General features: G+C 40.2%; 1 protein-coding gene across 1 annotated transcript in view; it reads left to right on the forward strand.

Annotated features, from left to right (window-relative positions):
• The first annotated feature begins 977 nt into the window (after positions 1-977).
• LOC110288133 (mas-related G-protein coupled receptor member A2) overlaps positions 978-16,837 on the forward strand; it is an 18,203-nt gene continuing 2,343 nt past the window's right edge. The window contains exon 1 of the mRNA XM_021154571.1: positions 978-1,070. Coding sequence (XP_021010230.1) covers positions 1,060-1,070 — 11 coding nt within the window. The 5' untranslated portion in view covers positions 978-1,059. The remainder of the gene's footprint in view (positions 1,071-16,837) is intronic.

Below are 16,837 nucleotides of genomic sequence, written 5' to 3' on the forward strand. Positions count from 1 at the left end.
TTTGTAAAGCACTTCCCTAACAGGCAGGAATGCCTGGGTTTGATTACCAGATTCACTTAAATTATCTGTGGTGATATATGCCTATAATCCCAGCATTGGAAGAAAATCAGAAGCTCATGGACATTCTCAGGTATATAGCCAGTTTAAGGCCATCTTGAATATATGAGAACACATCTCAGATAGATAGATAGATAGATAGATAGATAGATAGATAGATAGATAGATAGATAGATAGATAGATAGATAGATAGATAGATAGATAGATAGATAGGGTGGGTGACTGGGTAGGTGACTGGGTGGGTGACTTGGTGGGTAGATGGATGGATGGTTGATGGATTGATGAATGGCTGACTGGACAGACAGATGATTGATAGATCTTTAAGTCACTCCTCAGTATTTCTAGTATGCACAGAACATTTGTACACCTCATGGGGTTGGATTGTATAATTGTTTACAGAAACAAATTCTAAAATAAAAATGAATGTTTCCTGATCAAAACTATAAGCTCATCTATTAGGATGTTTAAGAATAAATAGTTTAACAAGCAATTGATTTCAAAGAACAATGTTTTAAAAGACATTCACCTTTTGTTTGATGCATTTCTATGTTATTTGGAAGAAACTAGAAAAGTACATCTCTGCTTTAGCAGAGAAAAGGAGAAGCCAGGCCAATTGGAGTATGAAGCACAATAGAGACTTTGTTTCATCCCTACTGAGCACTTAAGAACACTTCTTACTTTGCTTGGCATTATTGTCCAGGTGACAGGAAACTCCAAGCAACAGTCACTTACACAAAGTGCAAGTTGAGAGATTTCCTATGAATGAGAAAGCATAGAAAAAGGAGAAATTGAGAAATGCCTCAGGAGGAAAATTACATAACAGAATTTACACTCTCAGTTACCAATAGGACTCTGAGCAGGAAACCACAGGGCTGTCTGGGGTATTGATAAACTTTACTTCCTTCCAACGTTTAAATGCACTTCTCCAGAGCAAACAAATATCCTGTAGTGACTGTAGTTTTCCTCCTACACAAGCCAGCGAGCTATATCCAGCAAGAGCAATGGAGGAAAGGTAAGAGTCTATCTACAACTTACTCGTGAATCTATTGTTATATCTTTTGTGTGGTTATATCCACATACCACCATACTGAGGCAGTATATTTTCATTGCCATGAGGACTACAAGAGGAAAAGATGAGCAGTGTGCAACTCCCTTTTGGCAAGTTTGGTGCAAACAGGCTGGACAGGGAATGGTTAGAAGCTGCTAGCTAATGTTCATCAGACCCCATCCTGATCTCCTTACCTCTAGAGCTTTTACTGCTGACCTGCTCAACATATGAGCTCAAATCACAGAACCTTATGACCAGAGAATGCATGCAGTGTTCCAGCAGACCTGAAGTAACTTCAGGGCACATCCTCTTGCTCTGTGGGTTTGCAGATATCAGCCAGTGGTCTTGTCAAACAACAGAGCCCAGTCAGCTACCCCACCCAAATTCAGGGCAAAGAGATTGCCCAGCTATCTGGAGAAACAGAGAGCATTCTCTGACTGCTTAAGGCCAGCAGTAGCTGCCCATTCAGCATCACAAATTAGACACCAAGCAGGGAGGAGATGTGTCCCTTCCAAAGAAAAATTAAAAAGAGTGTATGTCCCCACAAATGCTCAACAACCAGGAGGAAAATATAGCTTTATAAATCTCAAGAGTTTTTGAGTTCTCTGAAAGACACTAACAAATCTACAACAGCATTGATTTTATAATAGGGAGAGAAATGATAGGAAATCCAAACCAGTCCAATCCTCCTTAAAACTGTCAGTAAAGTTCAAGGATATGAAGACAAGAAATTAATTAAGGTATGGAAGCAACATAGCAGCTGAATAAACAACCATCTCCTCATTAAGACACAAATTTGAACAGCTATCTTTTTCATCAGGATGTATAAATCATGCAGAATAACTGATTTTGCTAATGATGTTTCATATGTAAATGCAGTACCTGCATGGGATTCATACCTTCACCACCCTCTCTTCCCTCCCTCCTCTTGCTCTTCTCCACCATCCCCTAAATAATCCCAAATTGTACTGTCGTGTGGGATTTTTTTTCAGTTCTCCAATTCCCTCAATGTTCCTCAATCTGAAATAATTTCATGGCTTGTGCACGTGTGAGTATAGGTTAGAAGTAGAAGTAAGGGATCTTCCTTGATCACACTCCCCACACACACTTTATTGGTTGAGTCAGGGTCTCTCACTAATCCTAGAGCTAGACCAATTCCAGATAATCTGGCTTGCCAGCCTTCTTTGGGAAACCCCTGTCTTAGGATGCTGTGATGAAACCATGACCAACAGCGACTTGGGAGGTAAGGGCAATGTGGGTAGGAAACTGTTTGTTTTGCTCACGCTTCCATATAACAGTTCATCATCAGAAACAGTGAAGACAGGGACTATATAGCAGGGCAGGGACCTGGAGGCAGGAGGCTATGCAAAGGCTATAGAGAAATGCTGCTTACTGCCTTGCTTCTCATGGATTGCTTGGCCTGCTTTCATATGGAACCTAGTACCAACAACCCACGTATGGCACTACAACAACGACCCAGGCCCAACATCATCAATCATTAATTAAGAAAATGCCCTCCAACTGGATCTTATGGAGGCATTTTTGAGGTTCCCTCCTTTNAGCTTGTGTCAAGTTGACATAAAATCAGCCAGTATCCCTTGTTTCTGCTGCCCAAGCGCCTGGATTACAGGGTGATGATGTGGATACCCAGCTTAGAAGTAGGTTCTGGAGATCTGAACTCCACTCCTCATGTTTGCAGGTCAAGTGCATTACCCCCTGAACCATCTCCATGGCTTTGTACAAGGGAACTGGGGATCTGAACCCAAGCACTTGATCCACTGAGCCATATTTCATCCCCTTATTGTTTCCTCTAGAGCTGAATAAAACTATCGTGTGTGTGTGTGTGTGTGTGTGTGTGTGTGTGTTTCCTTTATCCATACATCCTTTTATGAACATGTAGTTTGCTTCCATAAATTGACTATTGTGAATAAGACCACAATAAACATAATTATGACTATAATAGTTATAATTGTCTCTATTGTATACTGACTTTGATTTCTTGAGCTGTACACCAAAAAGCAGCGTACGTGGAGCCTATGGCAATTTTTGATCTACTTTTTGAATGATAACTACACTGGTTGCCTTACTGGCTGCAATAACTTATATTCCCTCCAGTAGTCAAGGGATCTGTTTTCACTGTGCCCTCACTAGCATCCATTCATGTTTATTGCCTTAGTGATATTCATTTGGACTGGAATGATCATTTTAATTGATTTTGTGCAGCATGAAAGATGGGGATAGTTTCAATCTTCTACCTGTGGATTTCCTGTTTAATAGCATTGTTTCCTGAAGAGGCCATTGTTGAGGGTCAGATCGAAGTAGCTGTGTGGTTTTACAATTATATCCTCTAATCTACAACACTGGTCTCCATTTTCTGTTTCTTGTGCTGGTGTCACTCTTGGTTCATTGGTACAGGTNAGTATTACCATTTGAAACCAGACATTGTGATGCTTCTGGCACTGTTCTTGCTCAGGATTGTCATAGTCTTTTGTGCCCTTTTGTGTTTTTGTATGATTATAGGGATTTTATTTCTATTTGTGCAAGAATGTAATTGGACTTTGGTGGAAACTGCCCGGAATCCATTTTCACATTACTGGTGCAGACAATAGACAGACATGGATCTTTGCAAAGCTTTAAGTGTCTTCTTCAATTTCTTTCCTCTGAACCTATTTCACTATTCCTTTCTTTCTGAACCTGGTTATTCTCACTCCTAGGAATTTCCTGTTTCACTGACTATGACAATTGCCCTGATTTATTCTTCAGTCCATTTCCTGTGATGGTTTGTATATGCTTGGCCCAGGGAGTAGCACTATTAGAAGGTGTAGCCTTGTTGGAGGAAGTGTGTCACTGTGGGTGTGGGTTTTAAGACCCTCATCTTAGCTGTCTGAAAGCCAGTCTTCTCCTTAGGCCTTCAGATGAAGATGTAGAACTCTCAGCTCTGCCTGTACCATGCCTGCCTGGGTACTGTCATGTTCTTGCCTTATGGACTGAACCTCTGAACCTATAAGCTTAGCCCCAATTAAATGTTGTCCTTATAGAAGTTGCCTTGGTCATGGTGTCTGTTCACTGCATTAAAACTCTAAAACCTTTCCTACTGCTATATAAGAAAACTACTGCATTTTAAATATTGTCTGTAAATGAATTCATTTCTTCTAGATTTTTCCAATTTATCAGATGACAACTCTTCAAAAATATTCCCTAGTAATCCTCTGTCATTATGCCCCCTCTTTAGTCTCTAATTTAATTTGGTCTTATCTCTGTCACTTTAGGTTCATTTGACTGATGGTACTAATGCTGGTTTAGCTTCTCAAAGGACCAGCTCATCTTATTGGTTCAGTGTATAGTTCTTTAGTGACCACTTTATTGAACTTTGCCCTGATCTTTATTGCCTCTGTCTATCAACTAGGGTTTGTCTTGTTCTTGGTTTTCTAAGACTTTGGAGGTACATCCTTAAGTTGTTTTAGTTTGCTCTGATATTTTGTTTAGATGTTCTTTATTATTACTACTATTAGATATTTTCTTCATTTACATTTCAAATGCTATCCAGAAAGTCCCCTATACCCTCCCCAGCCCTGCTCTCCAAACCACCCACTCCTGCTTCCTGGCCCTGGCATGCCCCTGTCCTGGGGCACATAATCTTTGAAGACCAAGGGCCTCTCCTCCCAATGATGGCTGACTAGGCCATGTTCTGCTACATATGCAGCTAGAGACACAAGGTCTGGGGGGTACTAGCTAGTTTATATTGTTGTTCCTCCTTTATGGTTGCATATCCATTCAGCTCCTTGGGTACTTTCTCTAGCTCCTCCATTGGCTCTGATATTTTAAAAACAGCACTCCTAGCTATAAACTGCCTTTTCTGTATTTGAAACTTATGTAAGCTCTGTTTTGATTTTCATATGATTCTAGGATTTTTTTTCACAATAGCATGTCTTGTCATTTATTTTTCTAATATTATTTTTACATTTGAGATTATGATTTAATTACTTTTTTCCTTCCATTTTCTCTCTAAAACACTCCCACATATCCCTCCACACCCTTCTCTTTTTTCCCTAATTGTTATTTCATGCACATATTTATCTATGTACATATGATACATACATACATATCCTATATATACATGCATAGGATATATATATATATATATATATATATATATATATATACACATATATGTGCATATATAATCCTAGGTACAACATGTTAGGTCTGTGTACTGTCACATGTATGTATGTTTTAGGGCTGACCATGTGACAATGTTATCTTTTATTTCCTCCCTAGTTTCTTTATCCAAGATAAGTTTCTCTCTCCATATATTTTTAAGTTTTCATAGTTTCTTTGCTATTGGTTTCTTGGTTTATTCTAGTATGATCTTTTAAGACAAAAGAAATCCAGATCTTAAGTTGAAAATATTATTTCAGGTGTTTCATTATGACACCTAGTGCCAGTCAGAAACCCACATCACCTTCCTCTAAGCAAATGGCCCAGAACTGAGACTCTAGAACTTTACTAGCCCAGGGCTAATGGCTGTCTCTCCCATCTCTACCCCACCTCACCATGACAGAAGACCTAACCCACTGGGGTATAAGACGGGACAGTGAACCTGTGACTTAGCCTTACAGAATATCAGGCCCACTTAGTGAGATCCAACACAGGACAGAGCTAAAACACCTCATCCACTGGCCAGCATTTTCACACTGACTCTCTAACACCACCCTGGCAGGCCACAGAGACTGTCCCCTAAAGGGGCAGGTTTGGGATTCACTTGCTGCTGCAGCAGCCTTAGTCTGGGCTTTAGGGGATCCCTGACAATGGACATTCCTTCATCCATTAGCTCTCTGGTATAACAAACTTCATTATATCCTACCATCCAGCTCCCACCTCACACAGTACATCACCTACTAAAGTCCCAGCTACTAACTTAAGACAAAGTAGAATCCTCGAGGTGTTGCCTTAGAATTCAGTGTGAGCCATATGATGTCTGTTCCCAAGACAGAGACCATTGTGAAGCTTCTGGACCTGTCCCCATGCCAGGTGGGAAGAACAGTAGCCCACAGTTGGTTGGGTTCTGCCTTGGCCTGCTTACCTGTATCTGAGCATGCTATTTTTAACCATGAATTTACCTCAACAAAATGAAGCCTGCAACAGAAATATCCTGTTCCTCCCAAGTGCTACATTGTCTCTGTGGGCTTAGAGATGTCAGTGTTTCCTACCACAATGCCCACTACACCCCTCTCCCAATCCCAGGCAGTAATGACTGAGGAAAAACTGTGAAATTGACACCAAACCATTGTATGAGAGCTCTGGGTACACCACAGCTAGAAAGAGTGCTACAGTGCCTGAGCACGTGCTGGAGAGCAGAAGGGGTGTCTGCATCTAACACAGAGCCAGTGGAGACTTCTGAAGGCACACTCCCTTTATGTGGTCCTCTCTAGTGCCATTTATCACCACCTTTGAACTTAGGACAAACCTGTGCTTGGTCTGCCTCCTAGTGGTAAGACAGTGACAACATCCCCCACACACAACAGCAAGATCACCCCAAACCTCAAGTTTGGGAGCTCAGAGTAAATGAGCAAGCTGCTTAGAATCTCTAGGTGCACACAGTCCGATTGTGAGCACTAAATTCATAACCCATTCCTTGACCACATAGATTGTATTCTTGCCAATAAGCTCAAGAGATTTCAAGGAGACCTGTGGGTGGTATGTGTGTTTGGCACACACAAGCCTCAGCTTCAGTCCTCAACTCTAGAAAATAAAAAATCATGACCTTTGCTAATGAACGAAATATAGGAAGGGAGATTCAGGGAAGATTATTCACTTGGTAAAGTGCCTTTTACACAAGCATGAGACCCAGAACTCAAACACCTGGCAACTCACATAAAACCAGACATGGCACATATCAGTGAAGAAAGCAAAGACAGGAGGGTCATTCTGGGCTTGGGGGCCAATTAGTCTGGCTAAATGAGTGAGCTATAGGCTCAGTGAGATGCTCTGTCTTAAAAACTAAGCTATCAAGCAATTGAGAAAAACAACAATGGACATCAGTCTCTGCCCTTTACCCATGCATACACACACACACACACACACACACACACACACCAAAAGTAAAATATCCAAACAGATGCAAAAATGACATTTCTTAAAATGCATTACTTTCAAAATGCCAAAGATGAAACTTAATGGATAGGTCCAAAAGGAGTGTGTCTCAACATAATAAACACCACACTCACTGAGGCCCAGGCAATATCATAGGAAAAGCTGAAAGTCTTTTCTTTAAGATCTCAAATAAAACAAGAAAAGTCAAAGATGCTTGTTTTTACTGTATGATTCAACATAATACTTGTTTTAGTTAGGGTTTTATTCCTGAGAAAATACACCATGACCAAGGCAACGCTTCTTTTTTTTTTTATTGGATATTTTATTTACATTTCAAATGTTATCCCCTTTCCTGGTTTCCCCTCTGAAAAACACAATCCCCCTATCCTTTGGTTGGTGGTTTAGTCCCTGGGAGCTCTGGGGGTACTGGCTAGTTCATATTGTTGTTTCTTCTATGGGGCTGCAAACCCCTTCAGTTTCTTAGGTCCTTTCTCTAGCCACTTCATTGAAGAACCTGCTTTCAGTCCAACGGATGTCTGTGAGCATCCACCTCTGTATTTGTCATGCACTTGCCGAGACTCTCAGGAGACCTTCTATATCAGAGTCCTGTCGGCAAAATTTTGCAGGCATATGCAATAGTGTTTCTGTTTGGTGGTTGTATATGGGATGGATCCCTGGGTGGGGCAATATCTGTATAGTCCTTTCTTCTGTATCAGCTCTGAACTTTGTCTCTATAACTCCTTCCATGGATATTTTGTTCTCTATTCAAAGAAGGAATGAAATATCCACACTTTGGTCTTCATTCTTCTTGAATTTCATGTGTTTTGCAAATTGTACCTTGGGTATTCTAAGTTTCTGGGTTAATATCCACTTATAAGTGAGTGCATATCATGTGTGCTCTTTTGTGATTGGGTTACCTCACTCAGGAAGATATCCTTCAGATCCATCCATTTGCCTCAGAATTTCATAAATTCATTCTTTTTAATTGCTAAGTAGTACTCCATTGTGCAAATGTATCACATTTTCTGTATCCATTCCTCTGTTGAGGGACATCTGGGTTCTTTCCAACTTCTGGCTATTACAAATAAGGCTGCTATGAACATAGTGGAGCATGTGTCCTTATTACAAGTTGGAGCACCTTCTGGGTATATGCCCAGGAGAGGTATTGCTGGATCTTCTGGTAGTACAATGTCCAATTTTCTGAAGAACCACCAGACTGCTTTCCAGAGTGGTGTACCAGCTTGCAATCCCACCAACAATGGAGGAGTATTCCCCTTTCTCCACATCCTTGCCAACAGCTACTGTCACCTGAATTTTTTACCTTAGCCATTCTGACTGGTGTGAGGTAGAATCTCGGGGAATTTTTTATTTGCATTTCCCTGATGCCTAAGAATGTTGAACATTTTTTCAGGTGTTTCTCAGCCATTCAATATTCCACAGTTAAGAATACTTTGTTTAGTTCTATACCCTAATTTTAATAGGGTTGTTTGATTTTCAGGAGTTCATCTTCTTGAGTTCTTTATATATATTGGATATTTGTCCCCTATCTGATTTAGGATAGGTAAAGATCTTTTCCCAATCTGTTGGTGTCCTTTTTGTCTTATTGACAGTTTCTTTTGCCTTACAGAAGCTTTGCAGTTTCATGAGGTCCCATTTGTCGATTCTCAATCTTACAGCACAAGCCACTGCTGTTCTGTTCAGGAACTTTCTCCCTGTGCCCATATCTTCGAGGCTTTCCCTCACTTTCTCCTCTACACGTTTCAGTGCTTCTGGTTTTATGTTGAGATCCTTGATCCACTTAGACTTGAGCTTTGTACAAGGAGACAAAAATGGATCAATTTGCATTCTCCTACATGATAACTGCCAGTTGAGTCAGCACCATTTGTTGAAAATGCTATCTTTTTTCCACCTGATGATTTTGGCTCCCTTGTCAATGATCAAGGGAGCATAGGTGTGTGGGTTCATTTCTGGGTCTTCAATTCTATTCCATTGATCTACCTGTCCATTGCTGTACCTGTACCATGCAGTTTTTCTCACAATTGATCTGTAGTACAGCTTGAGGTCAGGCATGGTGATTCCCCCAGAGAATTGTTGAGAATAGTTTTTGATATCCTAGTTTTTTTGTTATTACAAATGAATTTGAAAATTGCCCTTTCTAACTCGGTGAAGAATTGAGTTGGAATTTTGATAGGGATTGCATTGGATCTGTAGTTTGCTTTTAGTAAGATACCCATTTTTACTACCTCAATTCTGCCAATCAATGAGCTTGGGAGATCTTTCAATCTTCTGAGATCTTCTTCAATTTCTTTCTTCAGAGACTTGAAGAGAAAAATCATACAGATCTTTCACTTCCTTAGTTTGATCTCACCAAGGTATTTTATATTATTTGTGATTATTGTGAAGGGTGTTGTTTCCCTAATTTCTTTCTCAACCTCTTTATCGTTTGTGTAAAGAAAGGCTACTGATTTGTTTGAGTTAATTTTATATCCAGATACTTCCCTGAAGCTGTTTAACAGGTTTCGGATTTCCTTTTGAAATTTTGATGGTCACTTATATATACTATCCTATCATCTCAAATAGTGATATTTTGACTTCTTCCTTTCCAATTTATATCCCCTTGATCTCCTTTTGTTGTCTAATTTCACTGGCTAGGACTTCAAATATTATATTTGTAGGGAGAAAGTGAGCAGCCTTGTTTAGTTCCTGATTTCAGAGGGATTGCTTCGAGTTTCTCTCCACTTAGTTTGATGTTGGCTACTGGTTTGCTGTATATTGCTTTTACTATGCTTAGGTATGGGCCTTGATTTCCTGATGTTTCCAAGACTTTTATCATTAACTGGTATTTGATTTTGTCAAATCATATCTCAGCATCTAATGAGATGATAATATGGTGTTTTTCTTTGAGTTTGTTTATGTTGATGGATTTCCATATATTGAACCATCCCTGCATCGCTGGAATGAAGCCTACTTAATCATGATGGATGATTATTTTGTTCTTTTCTTGGATTCTGGTAGCGAGAATTTTATTGAGTATTTTTGCATCGATATTCATAAGGGAAACTGGTCTGAAGTTCTCCTTCTCTGTTGAGTCTTTATGTGGTTTATATATCAGAGTAACTGTGGCTTCGTAGAATGATTTGGTTAGAGTAGCTTCTGTTTCTATTTTGTGGAGTAGTTAGAGGAGAGTTGGAACTAGGGCTTCTTTGAAGGACTGATAGAACTCTGCTCTAAACCCACCAGGTCCTGGGCTTTTTATTATTATTTTTATTATTATAATTATAATAATAATTATTATTATTATTATTGGGAGACTACTAATGACTACTTCTATTTCTTTAGGGGATATGGGGCTGTTGATATCATTAATCTGATCATGATTTAATTTTGGTACCTGGTATCTGTCTAGGCATTTGTCCATTTCATCCAGGTTTTCCAGTTTTGTTGAGTAGCCCTTTGTAGTAAGATGTGATGGTGTTTTGGACTTCCTCCTGTTCTGTTGTTATATCTCCCTTTTCATTTCTGATTTTGTTAATTAGGATACTGTCCCTGTGCCCTCAAGTTAGTCTAGCTAAGGGTGTATCTATCTTGTTGATTTTCTCAAAGAACCAGCTCCTGGTGTGGTTGATTTTTTGAATAGTTCTTGTTTTTTGCCACTTGGTTAAATTTCAGCCCTAATTTTGATTATTTCCTGCTGTCTACTCCTCTTGAGTGAATTTGCTTCCTTTTGTTCTAGAGCTTTTGGTGTGCTGTCAAGCTGCTAGTGTGTGGTCTCTCTAGTTTCTATTTGGAGGCACATAGAGCTATAAGTTTTTCTCTTAGGACTGCTTTCATTGTGTCCTATAAGTTTTGGTATGTTGTGGCTTCATTTTCATTAAATTCTAAAAAGTCTTTAATTTCCTTTTTTATTTCTTCCTTGACCAAGGTATCATTGAGAAGAGTGTTGCTCAATTTCCATGTGAATGTTGGCTTTCTATTATTTATTTTGTTATTGAAGATCAGCCTTAGTCCATGGTGATCTGAGCAACATTTATAAGGAAAAAATTTATTTGATAGCTGGTTTACAGGCTCAGAGGTTCAGTCCATTATCATCAATGCAGGAGCATGGCAGCATCCAGGCAGGCAAGCATGGTGCAGGAGGAGCTAAGAGTTCTACCTATTCATCTGAAGGCTGCTAGCATAATACTGCCTTCTAGGCAGCTAGGATGAGGGTCTTATAACCCACACCCAAAGAGACACACCTACTCCAACAGGGCCACACCTAATCCTGCCACATCCTGGGCACCATATACAAACCATCACAGTACTAGAAGTCCTTGCTGTTGAGTTCAGGCAAGATAAAAGATTTAAATATTAATTAAGAGTGAGAAAGTCTAGTCCTAACTTTTTCAGGTGAAAACGTCTGATTTATATTAACAGCTCTAAGTCCCCCCAAAGGCCACAAGAACTAATAAACAAACTCATCATACAGAGAGGATGCTAGAGAAAGCTGTGACCCCCAAGGAACACACTGTCACTGACTTATTTCATCCAAGTAGCCCCCAAGTCCCAGCAACACAACCATCATATGGAGTCCACCAATGGTTTAATATATTTATTGTGTCCATTCTCATCAGCTGATCTCTGGAGGTAACCTTACATACATACAGAAAGATATGCTTCATAGATCTCCCACCTGTTTCTTAACCTAATAAAAATTACAGAGAAGATGCACTGTGACAAAGTCCACCCCTTCCCAACCTGACACCCCAAAAACATCACATTAAACTACAAGGTTTTATGGTTGATCCTCAAATGACTTCTGACTCTCTCACAATGAAAAATCCACACAGTCCTCTACCCAGTCCAACTGCAAAATTCCCCAAAGCTTTAGCAGATCCAACATTATAAATTCAGACTCTCCAGGGACTCAGGATGCACTTTCAACCATGATTATCTTTAAAAATATAAAACTTATATAATCCCATCAAACTGTGACACAGAGTAAACATCGCCATCCCAAGGCAGATAAATGGAGAAATGGACAGAAAGGACTGCATCACAGCATGAACAAAACACAGCAGGAAGCACACTGTTTCCTAGGTCCAATATATAAGTCATATGATATCATGATCTAATTGCCAACAGGCTTTGGCAGCTAAGCTCCTTGAGAATTGCTGTTTGCAGCCCACTTGACCTCTCTCTAATGCTGGTTTCACTTGGTGTCTGTGCATTTCCTATGCATAATTATTTATCTGTGTCATCTTCAACATCCTGGGATTGACATTGCAGTTTAGGCTTTATCCTGAAGGTTCATTTATCACACTCTTGGGGCATCCTCTGTAAAGAATGCACCCTACTATACACTGCCAGAATTTCTAGCTTTCCTGTGGAATTCCAGTGGAAAATTCCATGATCCAGTAACTTTAGTCTGGATGCACCACAAGAACAATGGCTCGAGCTAATAACGACTCAAGAAGTATCTGGACTCCCAAGGGTCTGGACTTCAATAGCCTCTGAGAACCTCAGCATATAAACCTGAGAAAGCAATCCCACTAGTGTAAGAATATCCTGGGGTGTCAGTTGTCCCAAAGGAAAGTCTTTCAAATTACTGTTCAAGTTTACACCCTTGAACATGCAATGGATAGTGTCTGGCCAGAGACTCTTGAAATGCCCTTAGAAATATTTCTCTTTATTGGCCATAGCATTTCTTGTTTTGTTAGGTTGGTTTGGTAGGGTTGGGTTTGTTGGGTTGGGCTTGTTGGGTTGGGTTTTTTGTCAATCCAACACAAACCTAAACAAACTAGGTAGAATTGAGAAAATGTCTCCATCAGATTGGATGGCAGGCAAGTATTTAGTGATTTTCTTCACTAATGATTGATGCAAAAGGGCCACACATACTGTGGGCTGAGCAATCCTTGAGTAATGATCTAGTTAACAGTGGTTCCCCATGTGATGTAGAGCATCACAGTGGAACTCTGTAGGGATGTTGAACACCATTTTGCTGTGTATAGTGTTGTAGAGCATCACTGAGGGAGTGTGCAGTTATTTATACAACCATGTTAAGAGTCTGTGGATATATATATAGCATCATGTTAGGAGTGTGTAGTGATGAAGGGCATCACGTTGGGATTGTGTCAAGAGATAGAGTTCCATGTTTGTGGGTGAAGTGTTGTAGAGCATCAAAACGGGGGTATGTAATGATGATTACCACCAAGGGAGGAGTGTGTAGTGATGCAGGCATCATGAGGAGAGTGAGTAGTGGTAAAGGGCATCATAGTCAGGTCTTGTAGTGATGTGAGGAGACAGAGCCCTGAGCACCACAGCAAGAGATAAGGGATGAGTATTAAAATGGCTCAGGTGTCATGATCAGAAAATTACTCCTCTGTCTGATTAAGTCTTAGGGTTTTTTTCCACCCGTATTAAACGAGGATTCTACAAACCCAACCACACAAGTCAACAATCTAAATATGACTTGAACCACTTGAAGTTACTGGTTCAATATAACAGACAAATACCTCATGCCCTGTAATTAGCTTTGAACATTTCTAAGCCCCCTAATTGGAAGTAAAAGATTTACTGGGTTTCCACTTACTTCCATTTCTATTCCCTTGGGACCATAGTTGCTGGTGTCTCTTAAAAGAGCACAAGGAGAAAAAGACTTACATTTATGTCTGGGTGCCTGCCTGCATCCTGCTTTGGCCTGGAGGTCCTCTATGAATTCCTGAACTAAGAAAGAAATCTTCCAGACTCTGATTTTTCTTCCTAGACAAAGGATATTACCTGTAATGTTGTGAATTTATTCTCCTCACTGAACTCTCTACTTTGTTTAAGCTGGATGGTTTCTTTATTTTTCCTTTTTTTATTAGGTATTTTCTTCATTTACATTTCCAATGCTATCCCAAAAGTCCCGCATACCCTCCCCCCCACTATCCTCCCCCCTCCCACTTCTTGGCCCTGGCATTCCCCTGTACTTAGGCATATGAAGTTTGCAAGATCAATGGGCCTCTCTTTCCACTGATGGCTAGGCCATCTTCTGCTACATATGCAGATGGAGATAGGAGCTATGGGAGGTACTGGCTAGTTCATATTGTTGTTCCACCTATAGGGTTGCAGATCCCTTTAGCTCCTTGGGTACTTTCTCTAGCTCCTACATTGGGGGCCCTGTGTTCTATCCAATAGCTGATTGTGAGCATCCACTTCTGTGTTTGCTAGGCCCAAGAATAGCCTCATAAGAGACAGCTATATCAGGGTCCTTTCAGCAAAATCTTGCTAGTGTATGCAATGGTGTCAGCGTTTGGAGACTGATTATGGGATGGATCCCCGGATATGGCAGTCTCTAGATGGTCCATCCTTTCATTTCAGCTCTAAACTTTATCTCTGTAACTCCTTCCATGGGTATTTTGTTCCCAATTCTAAGAAGGGGCAAAGTGTCCACACTTTGGTCTTTGTTCTCCTTGAGTTTCATGTGTTTTACAAATTGTATCTTATATCTTGGGTATTCTAAGTTTCTGGGCTAATATCCGCTTATCAGTGAGTAGATATCATGTGAATTCTGTTATGATTGGGTTACCTCACTCAGGATGATGCCCTCCAGGTCCATCCATTTGCCTAGGAATTTCATAAATTCATTCTTTTNAATAGCTGAGTAGTACTCCATTGTGTAAATGTACCACATTTTCTGTATCCTTTCCTCTGCTGAGGGGCATCTGGGTTCTTTCCAGCTTCTGGCTATTATAAATAAGGCTGCTTATGAACATAGTAGAGCATGTGTCCTTCTTACTGGTTGGAACATCTTCTGGATATATGCCCAGGAGAGGTATTGTGGGATCCTCTGGTAGTACTATGTCCAATTTTCTGAGGAACCGCCAGACTGATTTCCAGAGTGGTTGTGCAATCTTGCAATCCCACCAACAATGGAGGAGTGTTCCTCTCTCCCCACATCCTCGCCAGCATCTGCTGTCACCTGATTTTTTTATCTTAGCCACTCTGACTGGTGTGAGGTGGAATCTCAAGGTTATTTTGATTTGCATTTCCCTGATGATTAAGGATGTTGAACATTTTTCAGGTGCTTCTCAGCCATTCAGTATTCCTCAGTTGAGAATTCTTTGTTTAGCTCTGAACCCCATGTTATTTGAATTTCTGGAGTCCAGCTTCTTGATGGTTTCTTTTTTTTTTCTAATCACTCTTTTCTTTATTTTTCAATGTTGAGACAGGGTCTCACCCTGTAATCTCAGCTGGCCTGGAACTCACTCTATGTGTCAAGCTGGCCTCTAACTCACAGAGGTGTGCCAGCCTCTGTCTCCTGAGTCCTGGGATTAAAGGTCTGCACCACCAGGTCCTCTTACTTTAAATAGGAAACAAATATTCTTGATGGTTTCTTAATCTACAGTATTGACTGCCATCTTAAAGTTGGATATTTACTGGCTTTGGGTATTTCTTCTCTGGCTTTTCTCCCATCCATATATAATCAAAACACAGAGGTGATGATTCTAAGGAAATGCTCAAAGGTGGGCTCCAAAGCTTTGGGGATCTTAATAAGTTGCCTGTCCTTTGCCATCCTGTATCACCTCCTGTGAAACACAAGAACAGTTATTTCTAGCAAGCAAGCTAGGCCTGACAATTAATTAATGATCATAAAATGTACATTATAAACACCTGAAAATCTCATAATAAAACTCGTCACCTTATACAGTTAGTATGTCATGGGGTCTGCTTGAATCCAACATAAATCCAACAAAATGCAAATATTATGACAGTGCAGATGACAAAAATTTATTGTAATCAAGCTTATTCTGCTGAATCAAGTCGTCCATGGGGCTGCAGAATAGACCCTAGAGCTTAACTATTACCTTGAAGTAATGTTGTACAGATTATTTAAGGAATGGAACTTTAGTGATAGGGGAGAAGAATGGACTGTAACATTGTCCAACCATGTTTTGACATGAGGGGTGGAGCAAGGGCGTTTTCACCAATGAAGTTAGGAGTAAGTTCCTAGGCCTGGGAATAAAAACTTAGTTTGACCCTGCCAGCAAGATGGAGAAGTGGGCCCTGAGATATCTGGACTCTGACAACTATTCCCTTATAGTAGAATTGGTTGGGTATTGGGAAGTCCCCACCTCCCACTGGGTCCTGGGACCTTTGATTTAGTTTCTATGATTAAATGAAGTTTTCAAATGAAATGGTAGTTCTTAGAATTGGTTTCTTTTGCTTGTTCCCAACAAATATGTATTAATAAAATGTGTCTTTAACGAAAGGTGTGTTCAATCAAACCAACCCTGAGATTCAACCTCACATCAGTCAGAATTGCTAAAATCAAAAATTCAGCAGCAGATGAGTGACAGTGGATGCTAGCACAAATGTGGAATAAGAGGAACACTCATCCATTGCTGGTGGGGATACAAGCTGGTACAACCACTCTAGAAATCAGTTTGGTGGGTCCTCAGACAATTGCTCCTAATACTACCGGAGGATCCAGCAATACCACTCCTGGGCATATACCCAGAAGATGCTCCAACATGTAATAAGGACACATGCTCTACTATGTTTATAGCAGCCTTATTTATAATAGCCAGAAGCTGGAAAGAACCTAAATTTCCCTCAACAGAGGAATTGATAACAAAAAATATGGTACATTTACAAAATGGAGAACTACTCAGCTA

The sequence above is a fragment of the Mus caroli genome, unplaced genomic scaffold (assembly GCF_900094665.2).
Source record: "Mus caroli unplaced genomic scaffold, CAROLI_EIJ_v1.1 scaffold_9210_U2_1, whole genome shotgun sequence".
NCBI lineage: Eukaryota > Metazoa > Chordata > Mammalia > Rodentia > Muridae > Mus > Mus caroli.